The sequence below is a fragment of the Nelusetta ayraudi genome, unplaced genomic scaffold, assembly GCF_046127955.1.
Source record: "Nelusetta ayraudi isolate G7.1 ecotype Tasmania unplaced genomic scaffold, CSIRO-AGI_Nayr_v1 ptg000135l, whole genome shotgun sequence".
Taxonomy (NCBI): domain Eukaryota; kingdom Metazoa; phylum Chordata; class Actinopteri; order Tetraodontiformes; family Monacanthidae; genus Nelusetta; species Nelusetta ayraudi.
Genome location: NW_027466185.1, coordinates 16,502,363 through 16,527,047, shown reverse-complemented (window position 1 = coordinate 16,527,047; position 24,685 = coordinate 16,502,363). Strand labels below are relative to the sequence as shown.

At 44.4% G+C, this 24,685-nt stretch overlaps 2 protein-coding genes and 1 long non-coding RNA gene across 4 annotated transcripts; 2 read left to right on the top strand and 1 right to left on the bottom strand.

Moving 5' to 3' along the window:
* The first annotated feature begins 925 nt into the window (after positions 1-925).
* On the top strand, positions 926-9,208 carry kifc1 (kinesin family member C1). Its single transcript, XM_076011574.1, has 17 exons — positions 926-1,021; positions 1,876-1,968; positions 2,257-2,356; positions 3,544-3,591; positions 3,774-3,857; positions 4,057-4,246; positions 4,340-4,505; positions 4,597-4,764; positions 5,106-5,219; positions 5,369-5,455; positions 5,559-5,756; positions 6,502-6,666; positions 6,760-6,898; positions 7,253-7,392; positions 7,699-7,772; positions 7,955-8,030; positions 8,185-9,208. The coding sequence occupies exons 2-17, from the start codon at positions 1,879-1,881 to the stop codon at positions 8,227-8,229; spliced, it is 1,884 nt and encodes a 627-aa protein (XP_075867689.1). The 5' UTR covers positions 926-1,021; positions 1,876-1,878; the 3' UTR covers positions 8,230-9,208.
* LOC142877176 (uncharacterized) lies at positions 1,669-1,968 on the bottom strand. Its single transcript, XR_012923797.1, has 2 exons — positions 1,859-1,968; positions 1,669-1,703 (listed from the first exon to the last, which is right to left on the bottom strand). It is a non-coding gene; the product is annotated as an uncharacterized LOC142877176 (long non-coding RNA).
* A 1,567-nt stretch (positions 9,209-10,775) lies between the features above and the next one.
* On the top strand, positions 10,776-21,413 carry zbtb22b (zinc finger and BTB domain containing 22b). Of its 2 annotated transcripts, none has more exons than XM_076011572.1 (5): positions 10,776-11,006; positions 14,453-14,677; positions 17,651-18,448; positions 18,573-18,851; positions 19,680-21,413. In XM_076011572.1, the coding sequence occupies exons 2-5, from the start codon at positions 14,453-14,455 to the stop codon at positions 20,649-20,651; spliced, it is 2,274 nt and encodes a 757-aa protein (XP_075867687.1). In that variant the 5' UTR covers positions 10,776-11,006; the 3' UTR covers positions 20,652-21,413. The 2 variants fall into 2 exon arrangements, with proteins under 2 accessions (XP_075867687.1, XP_075867688.1); XM_076011573.1 differs by lacking the exon at positions 10,776-11,006 and adding an exon at positions 11,017-11,600.
* The last annotated feature ends 3,272 nt before the right edge of the window (positions 21,414-24,685 follow it).

Below are 24,685 nucleotides of genomic sequence, written 5' to 3'. Positions count from 1 at the left end.
CTATCTTCTCTGTTCTTTATTTCATCACAGTTCTAAACAGAGGTGTTTTCACGTGTGAGAAATGGTGAGATTACTCATTTTTCTTTTTTTAAGAAGGTTTTCACCAAGTTTGATTTGCACAGGATGAGGGCAACACAAAGCCTCGAAAAATAGACTTATACAATAAAGTTGCATTAAAAGTCTACAGTCTGCACGAGGAGAAAAGCTTTAGTAAGTCTGACAGATGATAGTCCATGACTTATCCAGCAGCAGCTGCTTCAGAACAACTCAAAATAAGAATCACCACCAGGCACAGTCATGTAGCAAGTATCCAGCATCCACATACCAGATCACAATAGACTGATTATTTATTGTCTAAATGTAAATATATTGTAAGCAACACAAGATAGCTGACAGTCATTTACAGCTGGACTTTGCTTAACTGCCGAACAGCAGTCACAAGACAGTTTTGTTAAAGAAAAATGACCCAAAAAAACACAACATTTTTATATTTAAGAAAAAGTAAAGTTTCAACAATCGAGAGCAAAAAGTGTTGTAAACACTAATAAATTCTCTGAAACGCCGCTAAAATAATAATGGCTGATACTAGAATTTAATGCTGTGTCAACAAAAAACCTAACACGTATCTTTGAGCTTTTTTTTTTTTAAATCATTATTAATATTATTTATTTTTTTTTTACTGGTCTTACGGTAATTTTGGACCTTTTTGTATCACCTATCACCGTATCACCTTGACAATAAATAGTAAACCCTTGAATTTAACGATCATTATCGAATTTTGTGTTGCGTGCGGTAACTTGTCAGTTGTTTTTTTTACACCCGCGACGTTCCCGGAAGAAGGACGGACCGTGCATTGTGACGTCACAGGGATGTAGGCGGGGTCAACTGTAGCTCAGCGAATGAAGAGAGGTTATTCCAAGTGGAGACCAAAACACTTCTATTTGAAAAAATTCAAACGGTTGGAGGCGGTAGACTGGTCATACCACGGACGCGCTGCTCCTCGGAAGCGCTCCTACTCCAGGTAATCGCGTTTGTTACAATAAACCGAAGCTTTTCGGCGGCTTTTCGATGTTTTTTACTCTTCAAAAATTGTATATGAACGGCATACAAAACCGTAAGCGCTGCTAATTCGTCGTACGCAGGCAGTTCTGTGCGTAGAACTTGATTTTATGCTCAAGCGTGGTTTAAGGAGCGCACACCCGTCTTTCTTGTTTACGATGAATAAGCGAGAAACAATGACGAGCAACTAAGTGAGTCAAATCTGCGCATTAATGGATAAAGTCGTTCTTAGTAGTTTTAGCTCGGTTTTGCTGTTGTTCTTCTCGTTCTTGTCTAATGTCAGTCACTGGTGTTTGAGCCGGTTGGATTATGTGTGATTGCTATTGGCGGGGAGGACAATTTATTTTATTTCCACATTTTATATTTTTACTGTGTCTCTGCGTGTCACGGTAAACAACCCATGAAGAGCATGTTTTCTTGACTTAAAGAAGCCCACACCCTCGTTATTGTTATGTTGTAATGTATTGTTATTTCCTAAATGTTATCTTGGACCGAGTTTATGTTCTGTGGATTGTTTTGTGAGGAAGATGTCTTTCTACTTCTAAGTCTCTTCAGGAAACTCTGTTTGGTTGCCACCCTGCAGAGTGGTTGGGCTTTTTGGGGGGGGGGGGACTTTTGAAGATTTTTGGTTTCAGGAATATTTTCTAGGACCACAGTAAGTTGTTTCTCACAGAATAAGATGCTAACTTCTTATTTTCCTCTTTGGAGGAAAGTAAGATCTGGATTAGTGTGTAATTATACCAGAGAATTGCCAATACTTGATTTTTGACTTTGTGTCTGTTTAAAAACAAAATTCCACCCTTTGACTCCAAACAGAAAATGTCCCGATTGCCTGTCATGTCAAACAAAAGGGCCCTCACGAGCAGCAGCAGCAGCTCAGAGAACTGCCACGATTGTCCTCCCGCACAGGTTTGTACTAAAAGTCGCTGTCATTGTCGACTCCACCGGTTTCTGATCACTTTGTTTGGCTGTGCAAAAAGAGAAATAAATAGTGTTGCCTCAGATTTGAGACAACATGCATGGCCAAAGGTTTGATTGAAGTTGAGCACTGGTTGATGTCACCAATATAACTTTACATTTCACAATCCAGTTAGGGACTTTTCCACATGCCCAGTATTGTAGTACACGATGCAACCCTGGATGACCTGCAGCAGGAACCAACGGAGCGCTCATGCTTTGTGGACTTTTCCTTTGCAGAAGAGGATTCGTAAGGATGGCGAGCCTGTCAAACCTCACGCGGCGGCTACGATCATCAGTGGAAGGAGGCCACCAGTTGCAGCAACCAGAGCGCCTGTTGGTAAGTTACAGATTTGGCCGTGAGTTTAAGGGTCATTCAGTTTTCACAGGGGTCGTAAACTTGTGCGTTTAAGTCCAGGGTGGGCAAACTGTTTTGACTAGTGTGTGTCAATGGGTGACAGAGGGGGGTGACGGAGCAGCAGCAGATGGATGGAGTGTTTTGGTGAGTCACCTCATCGGTGGAAAGAATATATCATGGGATATGTAGAAAACATGTGTATTAATGTCAATTGAAAATAAACCAAATTAAAGATACAACAAAATATCTGTCTTTGCAGCGCCATGATGTTTAGCTCTTTGTTTAATTAACTCTTAAAAGACTGAAAAAAATTATGAAATACAGCTATTTTATGACTTACTTACTGTTGATATAATTTCTTTAAGTTCAGTGGGCTGGATTAAAAAGCTTAACAGGCCACGTATGGCCCTCGGGCCATAGTTTGCCCATCCCTGGTCTAAGTTCTTGTCCACATGCACACAGACGGTAGTGTCTGCGATAGTTGTATGGCGCGTTTCATCCAGACAGAAGCAGCATTTTGGGAGCACGAACAGATCTCAACACCACTTTGTATTTTTAGATTTACAACCTCTTCACATCTTTGCTGAAACAAAAGCAACGGCAACAATGGTGGATGACAGTGTTGCATCATCTCTCTCTCACTCACTCAACTCTGCTGCCCACTGCTTCTGCTTCTTTTGGTTTGTTTACATCACAAGAGCTGTGCACTGATGCTCCGTGTCTTCCTCTCTGTTTGGTGTATTTCTGTGGCAGCTTTACAGCTCCACCTACAGGCCAGCCATATTTACTACAATGTTAATCAAGAACTTGTTTTTCTTTTTTTTTTTTAAATAAGGTTTTTGTCTTTTTGTGGACACGGTCCAAGTGTCAGTGCACTACTGGTTTCTGGACAGGGAATTTTAGCAAGCTTTGACTTGCAAGTCCGTCTTGCATTGCATATAAATAAGACCATGACCGTCAGCGAGGCATCTCTTTTCTAAAACGGGCCCTGCAGAGTTTTCCAGAGCTGGAAAATCAATAAATAAACATAGACGCTCTTCAAATGTTTTGTTTGTGTCGTGTCTGTTAAGAGACACATTCACACCCTGCACACAACTTGCAATTGGGTTCATTCTTCACATTATTTTCCATGCAAGACTTAACCCCATGTGTCTGTGTCCCCTGTGCAGCAAAGCCAGTCAGGGGAGCTGCCACTGTCGCTGCTGGTCCTTCTAGAGGTGAGCTGACCTGACCAGAAGCTGTGCTACTGATTGAGCTCTAGTTTTGTTTCAAATCCATCTGAAAGCTTTTATCGATGTGCGCTACCACACCAATACAGACAATATATTCTGTAGGCAATTCCTACTGTTGAGTGCTTGGTTGGCCTGGTTTTAAATGCATTGAGCTTTTGATTCCTCAGGTGTCTTGAAACCATCCGTTGCTTCGACTGCAGGAAGAGGAGCAAACCTCAAACAGTCAGTGGCGCCCACTGCTGGAAAAGCAGGTTAGAATTTCCTTCTGTTTTGAAAAATTTCTTTTTTTCATTTTAAATTTAACTGCTGATTGACAACAAGTTTTCTAAATCAGATGAACCTTCCTTTTGCACTGAAACGTTTCATTGTCAAAAGTTTGTAAAATGTTGGATCCTGCTTGGAACTGGGCTGTTTGTGAGCTGATGATGGATGGATGGATTCCCGCTGCAGGTGGGACCAAGCGCGATCCGTGGGACCTCAGGGGGAAAGTCAGCGACATGGAGACCAAGATCCGCAACTACCAGACCCGGGTCAAGTCTGTCAATCAGGAGAACGAGACTCTTAAAGATACAATCACCCAGAACCAGACACGAGAAGCAGAAATTGAGAGAGAGCTGGAGACGCAAAGAGGCAAAATCAAGTGCGTGAACCAATTTCCACTTGATATATCAGTGGTAGCCGCTCTCTGAAAATGCCGTCACCTTCCTTTGATTTTTTTGTCTTTATTTTTCAGAGTGTACCAGGAGGAACTGCAGGCCTTGTCAGGGGTCCGGAGTGAGCTGGAGACGACCATCAGAGAGAAGAGCAGCCTTCAAAGAGAGCTGTCGACCCTGGAGGGTAAATACAGGGTGATGGAGACTCTTCGAGACAGCCAGGAAACAGAGCTGCAGTCTCTCAAGGTTTGAAATCAACTCAAACATGACAGAATATCAGCGTGCACGTTTCAAATATTCCTTTGGGAAGCCGTTCACACCCCTGCCCCACGTCCAGGTGACGCTGTCGGTCCAGGAGTCAACACTGACTCGTGTGCAGGGGACCCTGAGAGAAGCCCAGGAGGAGGTCCGCTCCCTCCGAGAGCTGGTGGCCCAGCAGAAAGATGAGCTCCATGCAGGGGAGATGGAACGCAGGCAGCTCCACAACACCGTCCAGGAGCTGAAGGTGGGCTGGCCGTCTGGCTTTGAGTTCAGCTCGCACTCAGTTGCTTTGACCTGGTGGAGCTGGAGGACTGGAGTTGCTGCCAGATTAATCTGCATAAGCACAGTGCAATGTGCAATGAATAGACACCGTAATGGTCCATATGTTTTTTTAATAATGCTAATAGATTTTATTTATAACGCACTTTACATTTGTGGACAAATCTCAAAGTGCACAGTACAATAAACAGCCACTAGGGGTCAACCACTCGCAAGATCTTTCAGCTTTTTTGATTTAACATAGTTTTGTCAAACTGGGTTTTAATCGGTGGCAACTCATTTCTCTAAACCTTTTCTTTGAAACAGGGCAACATCAGGGTGTTTTGCAGAGTGCGCCCCCTGGTGGATGGTGGCCTTACTAAGCACATCCAGCTGCCAACCAGTGACACCAAATCCATAACGCTTGCGAAAACGGAAGAGGTAAGAAACCTGCTGGAATGCAGAGTCTCTCAAAGGTCCAGGCTGAATTCATTACAAGTAGTTTCACATGACAGTTTGTCAACCAATTCCCATGTGAATTGGTCGGACTGTGGCCGTAGGTGAAACAATGAAACAATTCTGTTCTTTAGTCTCACACAGGAAAAAATGCAGAGACCCAGAAGAATTACAACTTCAGTTTTGACCGGGTGTTTGGCCCTTCCACATTACAACAGGAGGTAAAATCTTTTGCGAATTTAGCCGCGCGCGCCTTTTCTTTTTCTTTCAATGCTCATCGATCATTCGTGACGCCTTGTTGATGATGATGATTGCGCTCACCAGGTGTTCGAGGAGATCTCCCTGCTGGTCCAGTCGGCGCTGGACGGCTACAACGTGTGCTGCTTTGCCTACGGTCAGACAGGAAGTGGGAAGACGTACACCATGGAGGGAGCGGAGTACGAGGAGGCCAGAGGCGTCATCCCCAGAGCCGTGCAGCAGATCTTCAGAGCTGCAGAGAAGCTGCGAACTGGAGGCTGGGAGGTCAGTGCAGGTCGTAACGCACAGGCTTTCCCCACACACACACTGATCCAGTCAACACCGGCCACAACAAATTGATTTTTTTTTTCCCTTTGCGGCCCCAACGTGGTTTAAAACGCATACATTCAGGAGAGGTCAGCTATAATAATGATCACTAAGTGAGCCACTGCTAATAACTGTAGTAAGACGACAGTCGTAACCGTTGAATAAAACACTTTCCGTTGATATTGTACCACTATGACTTCTGGGATTCCTGCAAGAAGGTTCAGCGAACTCCGAGTTGACCGGACCGCGACATGGAGAGCAGAAGAGCTGATTGGTCTTGGTTCAGTCAACGCCACCGCAGTTGAGAGGAAAAACGGCGTTTTGAACATCGAATCCAAGCATCTTTTCTGCTCGTCACAATTTAAAAATGACAACAAACATTGTGTTGTCTTATAATGATGTTGTTCAAATGAATTATTCTCTTCTTTTTCAATTTTTTTCATACCACATTTTTGATTTGTGAATGATGTTTCTGCGTCACCGTTATGTTGTTACTAATAATTTTCGGCCCACATATTGGCATAAATCAGCGTTGTATTTCTGTCCCAAAAGATTACTGCAGATCATCCTGCTTCTTGAAGCGCTGTCTCTCTTTCCATGTGGTTGGATAGCAACATTTAGTTTTTAGGTTTAGATGCAGGGATGAAGTATTCGTACGCGAGAGAGCACAGAGTCACGTTGCGACCGTGTTTTGCCTCCTCAGTTCACCTTCACGGCGAGCTTTGTTGAGATTTACAACGAGACACTGCGCGACCTCCTCTACACTGGAAAAGCCAGCAAGAGGCCGGAGCACGAGATCAGGAAGTTGTCCAACAGCGAGGTGACCATCACCAACCTCACCTACGAAAAGGTCTCCAACGAGGATCAGGTACGACGGGCAGCTTCCAAGCTGTTGAACAACACAACTTTAGGACGTTGTTTGAAGCAGTCCACTCAGAGCTGTGATCCCTCCTCCTGATAGGTCCTCGGCCTGATTGCCCTGGCCAATAACAATCGTTCCACAGCCCAGACGGCCCAGAATGACCGCTCCTCTCGCTCGCATTCAGTCTTCCAGCTGGATATCGAGGGAGCCAATGTTGGAAGGGACGTTAAGTGCAAGTGTGAGTATTGCATTGCTGATGATGATGCTGGTTTAATTAAAAAGAAAAAAAGAATATCACCCAAGCTGTGTTTCCATGACCCCTAGAATTGTGCAAAACCTAAATATGGCAATGAAAGAAAACTGGTGATGAAAACAGCTAAACCTGGAAAAAGCTCTCAAATATGCCTAAAAGGTGGATTTTCCGACGGATCCATATGGAGGTGTATAGTAAAAGTGTGATGGAAACTTTTTTCACATTTACACGTCAGTGGACGTGACGTATGGGGTCATGTGACCAAATTTTGTCTACAAAATGTTTTTGTGGTTTAATGACTTCATATCGAGGTGATTGTGTCTCTCTCTGGGTGTGTAGCCACCCTGTGCTTGGTGGACTTGGCTGGCAGTGAGCGGATGGTGAAGAGTCAGTCCCAGGGTGAGCGCTTCAAAGAGATGACGGCCATCAACAGCTCCCTGTCCAACCTGGGCATCGTCATCAGCGCACTGGCCAATAAGGTGTGTAAATCAATTTAAAAAATAATATTTTTACAATAACAAGAAGAACCCACAAGAGCACACACACATCAGTTTTTCTATGCAGAATCGTGCTGCACTTATGAGCACATAGAAGGAAGTTAAAACCAGACATTTTTTTCTTTGACTCACTGGGTCACCTTGAGTAAGAAGGGCAAAACATTTAAAAAAAAAAAAAAAAAAAAAAATCTCTACGGCTGTTGAACATTCTGACACAATATTAAGCAAGTCCATGCGTTTAATGTTTTGTGTTTGTATATTTTGAAATAAATGCTGTTTGTGTTTCAGGAGAGCTTCATCCCATACAGGAACTCCAAGCTGACTTACCTTCTGCAGGGTTGCTTAGGAGGCAACAGCAAAACGTAATCAATCAATGTTTTTTTATTATTATTATTATTATTATTATCATTATTATCATTATTATCATTATTATTATTATTATTACCACCTGCTATATCTTAGCTTTGCTTTGTCATCAAATATTGAAGTCATGAATTATGGTTATTTATTGGCTTGTGTGCTTTTTCCCACCTTTCAATCGTAGCTTGATGTTTGTGAACATTGCTCCAGAGCCAGACAGCTTTGGGGAGACCCTCAACTCATTGAGGTTTGCCAGCAAGGTAAGCTGGGTGTCATGAAAAGCGCACGTTTTACTGTGGACCGTCAAAGTGGATACATTGCTGTTTTTTCTCTCGGGTTCATTGGTTTGGTTAACTTGCCCCAGTTTGCAGGTTACTTTTATCCCCTAAAGCGAGTTTTGTCTCGTCCTCACAGGTGAACGACTGTGTCATTGGGACTGCAAGTGCCAACAGGAAGTAAGGTCCTTTTTCAAAGTGAAGGGCTAAAAGAAAACTTAGAAAAATGTAAAACTGTAAATTTGAGGGGGAGTTTTATATGTATACATACATCCTTGGTTTGATTTTAAATATTGTTATGTGCAAGTATAGCCGTTTGGACTGAAACAACAAAAGTTGATTGTATAATCTGATGGTAGACCCAGAAATACTTCTTCTTTTTTTTTGTTTTTTCTTTCTGAAGAATAAATTAAAATTTTACTTGACGAACTTCAATGGTCACACAAGGTTGCAGTGCGAGATCACCATTTCAGTTGGATCCCTTTCCCTTTTTGATCTTTAGCAGCGACAGGGAACTCTGTGCTCTGTGCACGCTGACCATGTTGCTTCATCACTGCTTATTCACACATTAAAGCAGGTAAATGTGGAAATCATTGCATCTTTATGTTTCAAGGCCTTGACTAGTATTCACAACAGTGGTTTTAATGTTTTCTTACTTACAAATGCAGAAAAGTGTATTTTTTCCAGCTTTTTTTATATAAATAAAAATACATATGCAGTTTGGAAGTGTTGCTGCAAGTGAGTGAGTTGAGAAACACATTTCAGTGGATATTTTTAATGAAACTGAATGTGTTCACTGCCATGCTTTACCATAGCCTTTAGTGTCACATTAAGACTCGTACAACAAATGCAAAAAAAAGAAAAGATAAAGTGCAGCCAGTTTTAAATTTTATTGGATAACGCTGTAACAACTGTTCTACACGAAGCCTTGATTCTTGTGTCGTTTCAGACAAAACAAAGTCCACCTTGAAATAATTTATATTACAAGTCAACCTGTGGCATCTTAATTTATCTGCATGTTTTTAGCTGGCATTACCGTCTTTTTTTGTGTAATCTTTACTCTTTGAGTTTGATTTGTGTCAAACGGAAGCTATATTGAAGCCATTTTTCTCAATGTTTTGTTTTTAACTCCATTATAAACTTTAAATTAACACCTAATACAATGTCCCTCTTTCTTTTACTCTAAATTGATTAGAAAATTTACATTACATAAACAGAAGTAATATTGGCAATCTATTGATTTCAGGTCATGTAATAATTCAACATAATTAATCAAATCTGATCGTTTCCCCAGACTTTTTAGAAATTATTTTATAGGAATTCAGTATAAAAGGAAATGCATGAAGTTTAAAGTGGAAAATCAAGTATGTACTGTTTAATGGCCATGATTAACTATATCACTTGGGTTCTCACAGCACTACATATGTGTCCAGAAAATGTAGTTTCAGAAGTGGTCATTTGCCGTCTTCAGCCCTAAAATAATATTTGTTGGCATAAAACGCAATAGAACTATACTATACATATGTGTGTAGTTGTGTGAAATAAAGAATGATAAATACAGATAACTTTGCTTTTCCTTTTTTCAAGAATTCAAAATAACAGTAAAACCATTGAATGCCCTGCATGTGTTTTGCTTTCCTCAGTACTGAACTGCTATTTGGCTGTTTCTTTTTAATGTTTTATGATAGATTTCCAGCTTTTATCATCAGTTATCACAAGTCTATGAGCATAACTTTAAATAAAACAGGGACACGGACACTATGTGGCGCTGTAGGAAGTGCCCTTTTGCTTCAAAATCACAAGTCCCCTTTTTTTTGTATAAACCCACATCGAACACGCACTCATCATCACTGCGCCTTGTGTTTCTTCATACTGAACTTCAAGATACAGATGGATCAGCGTCTCTTCTGGGATATTGTGTCAGTCGGGCCTATGGTGACTAAGCCTCAACATTTTAGTAAATTGGGCTTATTGCGGGACTGAGCCTCGGCGATAAGACTGCGGCTAACCTGGGGTAAACTCAAACATTATTCAGTAGTTCTTCTGGTCAAATTCATTACAAATTATTTGGTAGTTATAGGTTTTTTCCCCCTATCTGTTTATGCATGTGAACTGGGATTCATTTTGAGTTTACTATACTATAACTGTGCTGTCTCGCTCTAAATATAGAGCATTTTTGTTTGTGTATGTGTATACATGTAAATACAGTATATGCACTACCAGTCAAAGGTTTGGACACACCTTCTCATGCATTTTTTTTTTTTTTTTTTAATCTTTACAACTTTCTACACTGCAGATAGATACTGACTGAAGGCATCACATATATGAGAGTGTTTGAGTTATTTGACACGTTTGTTTCCTACATAATTCCGTGTGTTCAAACGTAGTTTTGATGCCGTCAGTGAGAAACTGCAACGTTAATACAATACATGAGAATGAAAGAAAATGCATTCAATTCATGGGGTGTGGCCAAACATTTGACAGGTAGTGTATATATGTATATTTTTCAATGTATTTATTTTAAATGAGCGCCCATTTCTCTGCTAGAGCACCTGCGCACCCAGAATATCAGCGCACGTCACTGCTTCCACTTAAAAACCCCTTACAAGGTTTAAAGTGTCAATTTCACAACAAGAATCTTCTTCTTTTTCTTCCACCCGGCACCTTGTGAGGCGGCGTTAAAACGCATTTAATTATTTATTAGTCCAATTTCGTCGGCAAAAAAAAAGTCTGTCGCCGCTGTCTGGGATTCTCTTAAAGGCGACGTCGCCAACCGTCTCGCCGCTGCTGGAGAGAGCAGATGGGGAGAACGGCGTCCAAAAAACATGTTGGAGAAAAGCGACATGTTCTCGAAAGTTCTCGGGTCGAGGGACGTGACGGCGGGCTGTTGTGCCGCCATCACCGCTGCCGCTGCCTCAGCCACCCGCTGTCTGTTTGAAGGCGTCGCTGTCAACTGAAGCGGTGAGTGGAACGTCCGCAGCGGGCGGGAGGGTAGCCCGCCGCCCCAGCTAGCGGCTAAGCTAACATGCTAACGTCACATCTGGTCGCGGCGGCGGCGAGACCCAGACGGTTCGCAGCTGAGCGTCATGTCTGGCCTGCGACAGAGAGTTCTCCAGACAAGACCCGTCTCAAGCCACTTCAAGTTTTTTTCCCCCTGCCCTTTAGATGCTATAAAAGCAAAAACAAAAAGTGTGAATATTATCCAGCTGTTGACATTCTCAGGAATCGCAACAGAATGTCGGGGTGTTATGTTTGTGCTTAGGATACAGCATTTTTTTCAAAATTATTATTTTAAGTTTAATTTTCTTTTTTTTTTTTTTTCTTTAAAGTACACGACATCTTTTTTTTTCTTCCTAGTGTGATTTTGAAATTGAAGTTAATGTTTCTGGTCCGCCGTGGTGTCGTCAGTTGCAGTGTTGACAGTCAGACTTCAGACGAGCCCTGGTTGTCTGGAATCTGTCCAGACAGCGCAAACAGAATGTATGTCACTACGTCACCGTTTAGCAGCGGTTTGTGTGGTTGGGGGAAAAAGCACTGCCAAAAAAGCCCATCAAGGTAATAGATTTTTCTTTCTTTTTTCTTGATGACAGTCATGACGTTCAGGCCGTGTTTACAAGACAGAAAAGGTTGTCGATTTAAACAGAAGTGAGTTAGAAACTGCAGATAATGATGCTGTTTGTTAGTTTTAGATTAAAGTGAAAAAATCGAAGTGTTTTTTTCCCCCCACTTTGTGAGTTATTAATTTGTTGATTGTTTCCAGGATTCGAGTTAGATTTGTTGAGATATATAAAAAAATATATATATTTTGAAAAAACAAGACAAAAGGTAGCAGCAAATCAAACTTTTGTTAATACAAGCGAGTTACAAAACTGATGTAACTGATTAATACTCAACTTGTTAGGGAGCGCCAGGAGATTTATATTATCATTTACATTGTTAATTCTCCGCTTTAATGTCTGCTTTTATTAACGCCGCAGAGATGTGTTTTGTTGCCATTGCTCCCTGTCTCCCGTCCTTCACCTAAAGGTCCCACTTCTGTTTTCCCTTTCACTCCCGGTCCCTCCCTCAGTCCTGTTGAGGCTGGGATAATATTGATATAATAAACCTACTCAACAGGTAGCGACCTGTGTGATTCACGCTCTCGGGTCACAAGCTCTACCTTTGAGAATAAATCTGTCAGACATCATAAAGACATTCACAGCCATTCTTGCTGCTAGTGCCTGTGCTATTGATCCATGGGGGGGAGACATGGTGCAGCAGCTGCAGGTCCTGCATGCAACATACTCATAAATGGCTGCTATTGCCATTAGGAAGGTCCTACAGTCATCAAACAAAACAAAAAAAACAAGTGTTAAGTGTGGAATTTTTTCACAGACAAGTTGGGATGTTGCTGCTCTTTCACTCATTTCATGATAGGCAAACACAAAACACATAAAAGACACATACTATGATTTTTTTTTTTTTTTTTTTTTAGAAAGTTTTCATTGATCCAAATCTTAGTCGGGATCCCAGTTTTCCAAAAAAAAAAAAAAACACAAAACAAAAACAAAAAAACGCCACAACTTTATCAACAGATTTTTTTTACAGCAAATTTTAGAAGTGAATTTTTGTGTTGTTTTTTTTTTAACCTTCCTTTCTATTGGTGGAGAATGAAACTGACAGCCTCATGCACCGCAGTCAGGCTTCCTCCATCCTGAGATATCTGTCCTGATGAGATGGTGTTTTATATTCTTGGCTTCTCTCTGACATTGACTTAAAAAAAATAAACAACATAGATTTTTCTCTTTTTTTTTTCTTTCTTTTTTTTTTTTTCTGCGCAAGATTTTTCAATTTTCAGACATTATGAGATTTTGCATTGTACCACTCCGTTACATGCTAAACTATCATTGGATGGTAATTTCACTGAGTTTTGGGCTGTTTAGATGAATGTTTTTGTTGTTGTTTTTTGCCACACCAACATACTTTATACGACATTTTGCAAGCAAACACGTGGAAAGCCTGTTGGCGGGTTTCGTGGTGACGACGGCAGGTGTCGGCAGCAGTTCTCAGCAGGGCTTGGCAGCCGTCAGAAGGGGTCGGCAAGCATCGGTGGCTGTTAGAAGGGGTGAGCAGGGGTTAGCAGGGGTCGACAGGCCACGGCGGGCCACGGACGGCTCAGCCCCTTGAACGCTGCTTGCAGCTTTAACTCTTCCTACAGCCCACAGAGATTTTCTGTGATGCTGTTTTAGACATGCTGAAAAAAGTACAACTAGTATTTTGAAGCTCAGCAAGGCTGCAGACTCAAAACCCTGCAGCGTCCGCAGCTCAATAATTGATTAAATGTGCCTCTACCTCCTTTTGTTCCTGAAACAGCACTTTATTCTTCTCCAGAGCAATTGAATACACCATGACTTTGCAGAAGTTAATTATTTTTAAAAGACTATTTGCTGGGGGTGTTCACCATAGCTGTTGCACACTCAAATCTTCATCTAGTTTTCTGTTTCGGAATTATAAAATAATATTTTGTAGCCCCTGCACCATTGTCAGCCTCTTCAAACAGCTGCTCCTCAATTCTTGGGAAACAATATGGAATGGAAGAGATAAGCAAGTGGCAACAGTCAAAATTCCAGGAGTAGGAGGACCATTCCTGACCATTCAGTCAGCGAGGTCTCCAGCCTACTTGGCATTGCTCAGGCTGCAAGGAGGAAAGTGGAGTCTGCTGCCAGTGATCGATGGGGACGGGGAATGATCGATGGGCTGATGTTGTTTGGACTCAAGTCAGGGTCTAATAAAACCTTGTCAGGGTCCCCAGAGTGTGGGTGTTCAATGTTACAAGACTTGATATGCCCTGTGTTCTCAGACACATGACTAATTTGTCTCCTAGGGCATCCTAGCGTGTATTGTCAATCATGCACACACTTAGCAGTTTATAAAAATGAGGGAGGCACTGAATGTTGGCTTATCATTTTTCTGCAGGCCATTCCTTTGATACGCTATGTATTGTGATCTGACCTCACCTTAGTTCTACGTATGCTGGTATAAGTTTACCTGTTGATTGTGAGTGCATGCCAATTTGACGAGTCAATACATTTGCCTGCACAATATAGTTACATTTTGTTAAATTGTACTAGTTTTTGAAGAAATGGTACCTTACTGGTCTTTGTGTTAATGTTTTGCTTGGACAGCGATACAGTGGCAAACATTGCTGCCTCACAGCAATGAGGTCCACTGTTCAAATCTCTGTCTAGTCTGGCATAATAACTATATGGCTGCTTCACCTGTATTTGCTATTTGTTACATTGCTTTATTTGTCTATAGTCTCTCTTGACCCCAGTGGAATCACAAGTGATGTGATTTACAAAACAACAGCCAAACCGCATCTCTGTTTCACAGTCGGTAATTCAAGTGTGTTTTTCTCCCCCACCCAGATGCAGTCTCTGAACATGGAAGTGGGCAGCAGCTCTGCCTCGGGCGACACCTCGAGCTCTGTGGTGCAGGTGTGCTTCCCCAGCGCTCAGGCTGCGGTGCTCAGCAGCCTCAACAGGCAGAGAGAGGACGGCCGCCTCTGTGACCTCTCCATCCACGTCCAGGGACAAGTGTTCAAAGCCCACCGCTGCGTCCTGGCCGCCTCTTCGCCCTACTTTCATGATCAAGTAGGGATCCTCATATATATATACATATACATATATATATATATATATATATATATATATATATATATATATATATATATATATATACATCTAAAAGAAAAATCCAAATGAATGCTAAAACTCAGGTCCCAGACTGTGTTGAAAGTTACAGGTATTAAGGAACAATCCACCCATCCATCCATTTTCAATACCTGCTTCTTCCTGAGCTCAGGGTTGTGGGGGTCTGCTGGAGCCTCTCCCAGCTGTCATAGGATGAAGACAGGGTGACACACTGGACAAGTGGCCAGTTCATCACAGGGCCACATAGAGACAAACAAAGACAGACAACCATTCACACTCTCACACACACCTTCCGACAATTTCCACATGCATGTTTTTGGAGTGTGGGATGAAGCCGGAGAATCCGAAGAGAACCCACGCAGACACAGGGTTAACATGAAAACTCCACACAGAAAGGTACCAGTTCCGGAATGGAACCCACAACCTTCTTGCTGTGAGGTGGCAATGCTAACCACTGTGCAAAAAAAACACAAAAACTCCACTTTCATATCGACCGAAAGATAATAATGATAATAAACTTTTATTTGTACAGCGCTAAATCACAACCAAAGGCGTCTCAAAGCGCTTTATACAATCAGAGAGAACCAACCGGGCCCCCGGAGCAAGCAAGATGCGACAGTGGCTGGGAAAAACTCCCCTGTGGGAAGAAACCTAGGGCAGAACCAGACTCCAGAGGGCCATCATCTGCCTATGAGTAGTTGGTGTGAAGTAGAAAGATAGAGGGGAGACAGAGAAAGAGAGAAAGGAGCAGAGTGAGCCAGGGTGGCAGACAGGACAGAGTGAAAAACAGATACACCAACCAGGCAAAACGGATATAAACACAAAGAATAGAAAATAATTCAAGGCTGCTGTCCATGTGGAATGTAAGTGTAAGTGTCCATGCTTTGGAAGGCAAGAGCCTAGCTCGATGGACAATCTGCCGATAGGACAAGTCCAGGTCCTAAGCTTGGTGGTGGGATGAAGCGATGACACCAAGACCCCCAGGACAGCACAAAACAGCTCCTGGCGCAGTGGTCATCACCTGCCGGGGACACAGATACTGCGGCAGTATCATGCATATCGAGCATACTGTACAAAGCATAATGAGAGCTTGGACAGAGTGGATAGAGTAAAAGATTGATTGGGTGGGGAGAGTGATAGAGGCTCTGCCTGCACAGAGCAACGATCCCTGTAACGGGAGCGAAAGATCTCCCTCCACGGCGTAAGCCTACAGCAGCTTAACTGACAGTGGATGGAGTCTAACTATAAGCTTTAAGAAAAAGGAAAGTCTACTCCTAAATAAACTAACTGTGTCTGCCCCCCTCACCGAGGCTGGAAGATGATTCCAAAATAAAGGTGCCAGGAAACTGAAACACCTACCTCCTGACCTAACTCTAGAAATTCTAGAGAGTCCTCAGAGCGAAGGGCTCTTGGAGGATGATAAAGTTCAATAAGTTCCCTAATATAAGAAGGAGCCTGAGAATGAAGAGCTTTGTAAGTTAAAACTAGAATCTTAAATTCAATTCTAAATTTGACTGGCAGCCAATGCAAGGAAGCTAAAATTGGAGTAATATGCTGCCTCCTTCTAGTTCTGGTTAACAATCGTGCCGCAGAGTTTTGGATTAACTGTAATGTCCTAAGGGATGGACACGATCAGAGAGAAGACCTTTGTCAGATGCACACAAGAGATCATAACTTACCTTAAGCAATGCAGTTTCAGTGCTGTGACCAACTCTGAAGCCAGACTGAAAAGCCTCAAGTAGATTGTTGTCGTTCAAGAAGTCCACAAGCTGCCTAGCAACAACTTTTTCTAAGATCTTGGAGATAAACAGAAGGTTCGAGATTGGCCTATAATTTGAAAGCACACTCGAGTCCAAATTGGGTTTTTTGATCAGAGGCTTGATTACAGCCACTTTGAAAGCATGAGGGACAAAACCTGTTGATAGAGAATGATTAATAATTCTAAGAATGACACAATGAAGCAATGGGGAAACCTCCTTGAGAAGCCTGGTTGGAATTGGGTCCAGAAGACTAGTGGTCGACTTAGCAGAGGAGAAAAGAGAATCAAGTTCAGAGAGTCTAACTTGCTGAAAACTCCTGAAATACACACTGGGGTTGCCATGTTGAGAAAGATCTGCCATGTGACCTGTGGAAGACAAAGAAGACAAAGAAGACGAGGAATTCCCAATCTCAGTTCTGATACCTTCTACTTTTTGCTGGAAGAAGTTCAGGAAATCGTTGCTTGACAGGCCAGTAGGGACGCATGGCTCAACACAATGATGGCTCCTCGTCAGCTTAGCAACTGTACTAAATAAAAACTTTGGGTTGTTCTTGTTAGAGTCAATAAGAGCAGAATAGTAGGAAGTTCTACTGATATGCAGGGCCTTTTTATAGGACCTAAAGCAATCCTGCCAAGTCTTGAAGGATGAAGCTGTTTTTGACGAACGCCAAGTTCTCAAGCCTTCGCAAATTTTGTTTTAATTTGCGAGTAGAGGAAGTAAACCAAGGGGCTGATCGATCCTGCCTTTTCATACTTACCTTATAAGGGGCAAGATGCTGACTTAGTTTTATCGAGCTTTTATTGAAACGTGTTTGTCTCTTTCTGGCTCTGGCTCTGCAAGACAGAAACTCACTTGACCACATTGTTATAGGGACTGGTGGACTTGTTGGAGTGTCTCAACCCAGCTCGTCAGCCCTCCACCTTCTTTGATTCAATTAAAACAACACCAAACAACAATGCATAAGTCTGTATCTTACATTGTAATTTATCAAGAGGGGAAAGAAGAAGTTATTATAATTGTGAACACTTTGTTGATGGAGCACCTGTCATAAAAAAGAGACTCATCAGAAACAATACGAATATAGGGGAGAGTGAGAAGATTCAATAAAAGTCACTAATCGATTTTTTTTTGTTGTTGCCTGTGTCACCTCAAGGTGCTACTGAAGAACATGTCGGCAGTGTCCATCCCTGCGCTCATGGACCCGCTGGCATTCGAGAGCGTGCTGAGCTGCGCCTACACTGGCCAGCTTCGGATGCTGCGCGAGGACATCGTGAACTACCTGACGGTGGGCAGCGTCCTCCAGATGTGGCACATCGTGGACAAGTGCACCGAGCTCCTCAAAGAGGACAGGGCAGGGGGAGGGAGCGGCGGCGGCGGCGGCAGAGGGGTCGGGCGGGACGGCAGCAGCGCCGGTGGAGGCGGAGTCTTGGCAAACGTCGGGTGCAGCAGCAGTAACGTTGACGCTGGGAGCGGAGAAGCTGCTGCCGACGGTGGCGGCAACCAGGGCGCGCGCTCTCTGGTGACGGGGCCCCAGCGTGGCCCCCAGGCCTCCAGCGGCCAGTCGGTCAGCGAGAGCCAGTCCCCCAGCAGCACAAACTACTTCAGCCCGCGAGACGGGAGCAGCTTCGGGGGAGGCGGCGCAGCTGCCGCTGGAGGTGGCACTGGCCACACTCCCAGCTACTGCACCCCGTCTGGTGGGGAGGAGGCCTTCCTAAACGAGGAGGGCGAGGAGGACCTGGAGGAGGAGGAGGAGGAGGAGGAGGAGGAGGAAGAGGAATTAGAGGAGGAGGTGTTGTACCACCAGAGGAAGCGGAAGCAGGGAGGAGATGTAGGAGGCGGAGGAGGAGGAAGAGGAGGAGGAGGAGGGGGCAGCAGCCGAAGGAAGAGAGTGAACTGTGTGCCAGAGCAGGGGGTCGGCGTCAGCGACAGCTTCGGAGTGTCGTCCTATCAGGTGAGCCAGGAGGAGTTTCATTTGCTCTGCTTTGGATTAAATGTAGTGAAAAACAGAGTTGACCTTTCAATCAATCAACCTTTATTTATAAATGCACTTCTGTACCATATGTACCATATGTTAGGATGGCGATGAGTCAGCGTTGAGCACACAGAAGCGACCCACCTACAGGCAGCCCAGCATCATGCCTCGCAAGCAGTGGGTGGTGGTGAAGAGCGAGCGCGTGGAGGATGACGACCTGATCGTGGTGTCCGGGGACGAGGCTGGCGAGGACGAGGAAGAAGAGGACGAGAGGGAGGCGGAGCTGGCCCGTGACAGGGCGAGGAGCGACTTCAACATCTCCAACGTGCGCAGCCTGTCTGCGGAGCTGAGTGGCCGAGCCGAGAGCGACATGGACTCGCAGGTGACTCGACAATCTCCTGACGTTTGGAGAAGTGGAAGTGTGCCGAGCGTCGGGTAGCGTTGCTCTTTATTTGGTGCGCAGAAGTTGGAATTTGAGTTTTGGGGACCTTTACAATATGGCATGTTGTTGGTGTTGGAAATTTGTACTGTAGAGTTTCAGGTGAGACATTTTCTCCTCAAGTTTATTGAACAAACTAAAATGTTTCAGACAAAAAAATATCAAAATGAATAATCATGATTTTAAGATTCAACAGATTTAAAAGGTCACCGATATTTACAGACCAATGGTTTACAGATAGCGCTGTGTTTGTTCATAAAATAACTGAGTGCAAGTAATGCCTACATAGAGTATTGTTGCAATACATTAACACATTTGTGCCGGACAGCGTAAAGCAAAAACCAAACATCTCCACTCATTCCTTACAAATATGTTTGCTTCTTCCAAATAATTCCCACACTGCACAGTTTCAGAGGTGGCAAAAGTATTCATGTTCTCTACTGCAGTAAAAATACACACTTGTGTAAAAAAAAAAAAAAGTACTGATTCAACTCTTAAATCAAAGTGCAGGTTCTGAAATGTATTTAAGTAAAAAGTTACTTACAGAAAAAACTTATTGAATGAAAACGCTTTGGTACTTTTTTTTTTTACAACTACACCACAACTTGACTGTAATGGTAATGGTTGTAATGTAATGATCAGTTAGTCATTAATTAGCCATTGGATGTTTACATTTTTAATAGCAATAAACAACTCTAAAAATAAGTGAATTGCATAGATAGAGAATTTGCATCAAAAGCGAACCCTCTTCCTCTCTGTGTCCTCGTCCAGGTGGACTACTGCCAGTCTTCGGAAGACTACCTCAAGTTTGAGAGCAGCTTAATGGAGCAGACATTGGCTCAGCACCTTCACGACAGCGCGGCGGCGGCGGCTCAGAGCCAGAGCGCCAACCGAGCCGTTTCGGCCCTGCTGGGCCAAGTCCAGTCGGCGGCCGCGGCCACAGCCCGGGCCCAGCTCTTCCCCCTGGACATGCAGGGAAACCAGGTGCTCCTCTACAGCCAGGCCTCGGGTCTCTCCCTGGACGCCGCCGCCGCCTCCCTGGGAATGGCGGGGGCCGCCATCGGGGGAGGCGCCTTCAAAGGCCCCGGGCTGGAGCACGGTGCCGTCCCTGCGTCAGCGCAGGGCAGCCTGGGAGTCGACGGCGTGGATGGGGTGGGCATTGGGGGAGGCGGCGGGAACAGCGGCGGCAGCGGAGGGAAAGTCTTCATGTGCCACTGTGGCAAGACGTTCACTCACAAGAGCATGCGGGACCGCCACATCAACATGCACCTGGACCTGAGGCCCTTCCACTGCCCCGTCTGCGCCAAGAAGTTCAAGATGAAGCACCACCTGACGGAGCACATGAAGACGCACACCGGCCTCAAGCCCTACGACTGCCTCAGCTGCGGCAAGAAGTTCATGTGGCGCGACAGCTTCATGAGGCACCGCTCGCACTGCGAGAGGCGCAGCGGTGAAGCTGGCGAAGGAGGCGGGGGCAGAAGAGAGGACGGGACGGATTTGATCTCCTCCCCTCACCTCTTCGCATCTGGGGGTGAGGGACCAGCAGCAGCAGCAGCAGCAGCAGCAGCAGGGGGAGCGAGAGGGGCGGTGGACCCCTCTGTGCTGTCCCCTCAGCACTCCGCTGGGACGGCCGCCCAGAGTCCGGCTCAGGGCTCCGGGATGTTTGGCGGCCTCGGCCTGGTGCGAAGCGTCTGCGACGAGGACGTGTGTGAGGTGGGCACTCACGACCCCAGCGGGACCTAAGAACCTCAGAAAAGGGTTCCCGTCCAGCAGGTGGAGTCTCACAAGTCCGGAGCCTCCGGCCGGCGTCTTTTTCGGTACAATGTCAAGGACGAGAGCGACTAGTAGGAGACCAGTAGGTTTTGCCTGCTTCTGCAGAGAAGTGGCCTAATCAGGATTGACCTTTTACCCCTCAGTCGAACAAGCTGTCATAGAGATTGAAGTTTTGCGACAGTCACTGCGGCTTTCGCGGGAACCCAAAAAATTTTCAAGACTGACTGTTCGAAACGTCAGTCGTGACAAACGGGTGTAAAATGCAATGCGTGATAATGTGGTTGCTCTTATGTCATTTAATTAGGAAAGCAAAAATCAGCAGACAAATGAAATTCATGGTCAGCGCATAGGGGAAAAAAATCGAAGTGAGAGTTTTTGTTTTGTTTGTGACACATAACCCCACAGCACTGAAAGGCTTTGGCTACTCAATGTCAGCTTTAAAAAACATCTAGTAATGTAACTCTGGTTTAAAACAAAGACAAGTCCCTACATGTGCCAAATGTGAATACCCAGTGATTAACACATTTATTACACCTCATCTAAAAAGTAAGAGTAAACATGTTTTAAATCTTTCACACCCCTGCCTTAAACTAAATTTGGAAATAAAGTGAAACAACTAAATGTCCTTCAAATTCACCTTTTTTAGTCTAAATCAGAGCGTGATCACTGGTGATGATCACGTCAAGTCTTTGGAGATTACACACAAAAGATGTCAAACGGACTAAAAGAAAATGAACAGGACGGAAAGCGAAAGTTACAACTGTAACGATGGTTCTCGGAATCCTGGATGACCGCCACAGTCGGCGCTTCCAGCACGAGACATCTCTAGTTACAGTTGTAACCTCTGTTCTATTTCATCCCTACGGGCCGCCAGAGGAGGAGCTTCAAGCACTGGATGAGCCATACCAGCAGTCACACACAATACAAACGCTCCTCAAGAACTGGGAGCAGAATGACCTGGGAGCGGAATGACCTGGGAGCGGAATGACCTGGGAGCAGGACTGCGCCCATAGGAGGGGATGCAGCAACATTGACCCTATAGAACCTGGAGAAGGTCCAGGGTGAATGATGCAGCAGCCCAGATGGTGTCAAGGGGCACTCCTCTCAAAGCAGCCCATGACGCAGTCACGCTCCTTGTAGAGTGACATCACACCCCAGATGGAATGGTGTGGGAAGCAGACAGATGGGCGTGTGCAATGGTCAACAATCCAATGGGACAGTCTCTCCATAGAGAGACCCAAGCAAAACAAGCAAAAAGAGGATCACACTGTCGTATGCCGACAGTGGCATCAATATAAGCCTCCAGTACCCGAACTGGGCACAGGATCTGCGACCCATACTACAGGCGATGGTATGAATAGGGCCAGCAGAAGAGGTTGATTTACATAGACCTTGGGGAGGAACAGGGCATGCAGTTCGCCCACTCGCCTCATAGAGATGATAGCGAGGAGGAATGCAGTCTTAAACGACAACTTCTGAAGCCCAGCAAGTCTGTGGCCCTGAAGGAGGACCCTGTGCAGGGTTGGTAAGATCAGAGGCCAGTCGTGTGCCAGAGCATCCTGGCCGAGAGGGCCTGATACCTCTGTCCACGAGTACCATTGGCGACAGTGGGTTGACTCTTCCGAGCCATCACTCCTGCTGACTCGCCATGTGCAGTACCTCCGCGGTGGTCATCATATGAAATGGCAGGGTCTCCAAGAACTTGTTGAGTCCCCTGAGATCCAGGATTGGCCGAAATCCCCCGTCCTTCTTTGGGAAAAGGAAGTAAGTCAAGTAGAACCCTCCCGGTTGTAGCTGAGGGATTACTGGCTTCATGGCACCTTTGGCCAGGAGGGCGGACAACTCATGGTTCAGTGCCAGAGCTTTTGCCGGGTCTCCTTGACAGTGACCTTGACCTAGCCAAAGGCCATAGGCTGGCATTGGAACTGAAGAGCATACCTTGGAGGTATGTGAGAGAAAGACAAACCCATCAGTTTGCCAAATCCCCTTGCAGGATGAACCACAGCCACAACCCCGACCAGTATGGTGCGAGGCTGCAAGCAGCGAATCAGATCCAAGTGCAGCCACGACGGCCATGCGACCAACGTGCAGGTGAGAAGAGGAAAAAGAATCCTTGTGGTTTGGCAAGAAGATTCTAAAGGAACAGATCGTCCGATGGCACCGGAACTTATGGATTTGTGGGGTCACACATAAAACTTTGTTGGCATCTGTACTCAACCCGTGCACGCACGGGATGGAGATACCCATTGCTTGAAGAACCACCTCTGGCGGTCAGTGGGGATGAAATAGAACCCTCTTTACATGTCTTCTTTCGTTTGCATGTTACTCCATGACTCTGTTTTAGTGAAGATGTTCGCCTGAGAAGCAGTCGCTCCGTTTTCAGTGAATTCCCCCCCCCCCCAAAAAAAAAGAAGGTTAAACCGCAAAGAATGTTTGTAAATGAATCGCATACTTGTGGAGGCGTGACCGCCGTGTGGAAGCCACGCTGCTGCCTGGCCTGGGTGTTCATTCGGCGCTGCGCTTCTCCACATGACATTTCTGTCTGCCACTCGACCGTTCGAGCCACACACAAACATAAACGCTACCTGTAACTGACGAGCTCAGCTCTGCTCTGCTCGGCGTCGTGTTTGCAGACTGCTCACGTGCCGCCGAGCAAACTCTCGCTGTAAATATAGATCTAAAAAAAATATAGAGAAAGATATATATGTTGCATAACTGAAACAAGACCTAACCTGTAAGACTCCATCCGCAGAAGAGAGGGTATATTTAACGGTGTTATATTTTATATTTATATTCTGGTCGTGGTCCTGTCTTTGCTTCAAGTGTCACGGTGTGTTTACAAGTGTGCCTCCCCATGAATGACTGAAACAGTCCGCAACACAAAACTTAAAAAAATAAGTAAATTAAATGAATTTTTCGTAGCTGTAAATTGTATTATGCCATGCTTTTCCTCTCTCGTTACGTTGGCACAGAGTGGTGATTTGTGAAAGGAGTTTTTGGAATTTTCCAAAATGTTAAACTAACCCTTTTTAAAAAGAGGTGGGTGAGGTTTAGAGAGGTGAGATAATGAATGTAGCACATGCCAAAATGACATACGTTTGATATTCAAGAAGAAAAAACTATAACACTTCAGTAGTTCTATTACATCCCTATCTGGGATTCATAGAACCAGTCACGTTGGTAACCTTGGTTCTGAATGTTGTAATGGTTCCATGACTTTTTTTTTTTTTTTTTGGATGGTCGGGGTTTGAGATTTCAAAAAAACTGCAGGATTTATCTGACTGAGAATGTTTGTCCAAAAATGTGACTTACCAGAAACCTCACTCGTCCTGAGTAACCTCGCTTTTGTTGTTTTCTGTTGCTTTGTTTTTTGCTGCTGTGTCCATGCCCGCTGGGCTGTACTAACACTGTGAATGTTTGATTGCAGGGAAATGGGACTGGATGGCGCAAGGGACCAGTTTGAATACTTTCTTTTTTTTTCTGTCTCATAAGCACTGAGCTGCTTTCAGCCGTCTAGTTTTTAGAATGGTGTCATAACAGCAGAGGTGGCAAAAGTATTCACATCCTGTACTTAAGTAAAGTACAGATACTTGTGTAAAAAAATACTCTGTTAAATTAAAAGTACTCAAATAAAAGGTAGAAAGTCCAGTTTCTGAAATTTACTTAACAAAGTAAAAATGTTCTGTTACCGTAATGAAACAATACAGTCACATCATAATCCACCATCCACAAAACAACAATCATAATTACATCACGGTAAAATAATCTGTCTAAAATATCCTCCACTTTCATACTGAATGACACAACAGAAAAGTCCTAATAGCTTCACTTCAAGCTACAACAACTACAAAAAATAATATGAGTGTATTTCTTACCTGGTCTAGTGGTAGAGTGTCTACCCTGAGACTGCTAGGTTGTGGGTTCAATCCCCGGCCAGGTCATACCAAAGACTGAAAATGGTCCCCATTGCCTCCCTGCTTGGCACTCAGTATTTGGGGTTGAAC

Excerpts from the sequence above, each read along its gene's own strand:
- zbtb22b (XM_076011572.1), top strand. The coding sequence starts at position 14,453 with ATGCAGTCTCTGAACATGGAAGTGGGCAGCAGCTCTGCCTCGGGCGAC. Across the intron at positions 18,449-18,572 it reads TCGGAGTGTCGTCCTATCAG|GATGGCGATGAGTCAGCGTT; the intron begins GTGAGCCAGGAG and ends ACCATATGTTAG. Across the intron at positions 18,852-19,679 it reads AGAGCGACATGGACTCGCAG|GTGGACTACTGCCAGTCTTC; the intron begins GTGACTCGACAA and ends GTCCTCGTCCAG.
- kifc1 (XM_076011574.1), top strand. The coding sequence starts at position 1,879 with ATGTCCCGATTGCCTGTCATGTCAAACAAAAGGGCCCTCACGAGCAGC. Across the intron at positions 1,969-2,256 it reads ACGATTGTCCTCCCGCACAG|AAGAGGATTCGTAAGGATGG; the intron begins GTTTGTACTAAA and ends TTTCCTTTGCAG. Across the intron at positions 8,031-8,184 it reads CATTGAGGTTTGCCAGCAAG|GTGAACGACTGTGTCATTGG; the intron begins GTAAGCTGGGTG and ends TCGTCCTCACAG.